This window comes from Temnothorax curvispinosus, unplaced genomic scaffold (genome assembly GCF_003070985.1).
Source record: "Temnothorax curvispinosus isolate PA1 unplaced genomic scaffold, ASM307098v1 QBEX01009134.1, whole genome shotgun sequence".
Lineage (NCBI taxonomy): Eukaryota > Metazoa > Arthropoda > Insecta > Hymenoptera > Formicidae > Temnothorax > Temnothorax curvispinosus.
The window spans coordinates 1-2463 of record NW_020218914.1 but is presented as its reverse complement, the minus strand read 5'-3'; the positions used below and the strand labels follow the sequence as shown (position 1 = coordinate 2463).

The 2463-nt window shown below is 39.6% G+C and overlaps 1 protein-coding gene across 1 annotated transcript; it reads left to right on the top strand.

Moving 5' to 3' along the window:
- The first annotated feature begins 1318 nt into the window (after positions 1 to 1318).
- Positions 1319 to 2056, top strand: LOC112458709 (signal peptidase complex catalytic subunit SEC11A-like). The gene is made up of 2 exons (XM_025022469.1): positions 1319 to 1794; positions 1892 to 2056. Exons 1-2 carry the CDS (start codon positions 1747 to 1749, stop codon positions 2039 to 2041), a joined length of 198 nt encoding a protein of 65 aa, XP_024878237.1. The 5' UTR covers positions 1319 to 1746; the 3' UTR covers positions 2042 to 2056.
- Positions 2057 to 2463: the final 407 nt, after the last annotated feature.

The following is a 2463-nucleotide window of genomic DNA, read 5'->3' as shown; positions in this document are numbered from 1 at the left end:
CCACTACCTCGCGAGGAGCTCCGCTACTTAGCATACATAAAAATTATATATGAAATAGGTGTAGAAAAGACTGAAAAATATAATTCACATATAATTCTTTTAAATTCGGTTGATTAGACTTAGCTTTATATGCGATCAAAATTATGGATCTTTGGCGCTCCTCTACCTCGCGAGGTGCTCCTCTACCTCGCGAGGCGCTCCTTTGTTTCGCGAGGTGCTTCCCTTGCCGCGCGAAACACTCCACTACCTCGCGAGGAGCTCCGCTACTTAGCATACATAAAAATTATATATGAAATAGGGGTAGAAAAGACTGAAAAATATAATTCACATATAATTCTTTTAAATTCGGTTGATTAGACTTAGCTTTATATGCGATCAAAATTATGGATCTTTGATCGCGTATAAAGCTGGGTCTAATCAACCAAATCTTAAAAAATTATATATGAAATAGGGGTAGAAAAGACTGAGAAATATAATAAAATATAGAAATATGGATAGGCGGGGAATATATACATATTATACATAGAGATATTATACTTTGGGTAGGTAGGAACACGAAGGGATTATAACTCGTACTGTTAATTATATGGAGGGGTAAAAGCCATAGTGGTATAAGTCAAATTTTTTAAAATATTGACTCGTGTGCATAGATGCAATCTATACAATATATAAATTGCATATGCATACAAGACAATATTTTAAAAAATTTGACTTACACCACTATGGCTTTTACCCCTCTATATGTAACATTATTTATAAGAAAATTATTGTAATAAGGAATTATAAGGAAACGTGTAAGAAATTTGAAATTGTATGATACTAATGCCGGATATATTATACGAAATCAATAGAAGACGATTAAGATAATAACGGTGTTTATTCTTTATCTATAGAATTTCACATTTTAAAAATTATCGTTAATTATTATAAATTTCACATAAATGTGAAGGTTTGAATCAACGCTCAAATAATAGCTTCTTGTTTGCAAAGTTTGACATTTATCTGAAAATTAAAATTATATAATTACGATTATATTTTTCAAAATTATGAGATACAAAATTCGTAATAATTTTGAAGAATGTAATTTTAATTTTGTAATTTTAATTATCGTAATTCGTTATTAATTGGAATACGCAAGATGGAAGCGCGGCCGCCGCGGCCAGAATATTCCCTCCAGCTGGCTAGTTCGGACACGAACCATTAGCACGGACGCAAACCATGTGCGGTTACCGAGCGATACGACGTAGTTGAGTTGCACTTTCTCAGGCGGCGCGTCGGAAAATGCAACACAGCAACACACGAAAAAGGCCGGGATCACCGGGATGGCCTCTCTCAGGTTTCTCTCTGCTATCGCTATCGCCTATTGTGCAAGGGGTTTAACGGCTGTTCCACGGGTTCTCTATCGATTCGTCGTTCCCTGAGTGCAACACGAGTGATGAAAATCTATAGCATGTGTCACGTGCACTATAGGATTTTCTAAAGGTTTTTATCCATTGGGTGACGTTTTTGAACGCAGCCCTGACGTGTGACGTGGTGGTCGCGCTATGGTCGCGCTGGTCGCGCACGATACTGTGGCCGTGTAGCGTGTAACGTGGTATAGCATAGCGGTGGACGGTGGACAGGACGCACTGGTGACTGGACGCACGGCATAGGTAGCCGGACTAGCCGGGTCGCGCTCGAAGCAACGAAGCAACTGGAAAAATCATTCTCGATCACCGTTGACCCGCGCGCGTCCAGCTTTCCATCATGCTGCAGTCGATATTCGACGATGTGCGGCGTATGAACAAGCGCCAGGCAAGTCACCCCCTCGCGACGACGACGACGACGATCGTCGTGGCTCGATGACGGTCACATATGGATGGGTATTGACGTTGTACCCTCTGATTTTCAGTTCCTGTATCAAGTGCTGAGCTTTGGCATGATAGTGTCCTCGGCACTGATGATATGGAAAGGCCTGATGGTAGTCACCGGCAGCGAGAGCCCCATCGTCGTCGTATTGAGGTACGGAGCGCACCTAACCTTAAATTCCGTCTGCATATAGCGCGTTCTGAATTAATTTTTAATTCGGCCGTCATCGCCGAATTCGCCGAAGCTGAAATCGATACTGCTTACTTTCGTGAATGGCGTAACATGTGGCTAAACGTATTTTGTTGTGAAATAGAAACATTCCTTGTTGATGCATATGGTGTATTTACAAAATATGGAGTTAGCAATATATGTATTAAACAAGAGAGTTGATAATGCTTGTATAACTCTTCAAATATTATAAATCACAGAGTGATTTAGAAATACATGTAAATACTTTGTGGGTGTAATGTAGAGGTAAAAATAACACTAAAATGTTCTATACAACTTTTTCTGAAATACATAAGGCCTAGGAGCTCGATTCTTGAATTTATTTGCAAGAGAAACGAAAATGCGAAAATTCTGCTCTTACCGAAACGTTGCAAATTGATTGGTCAA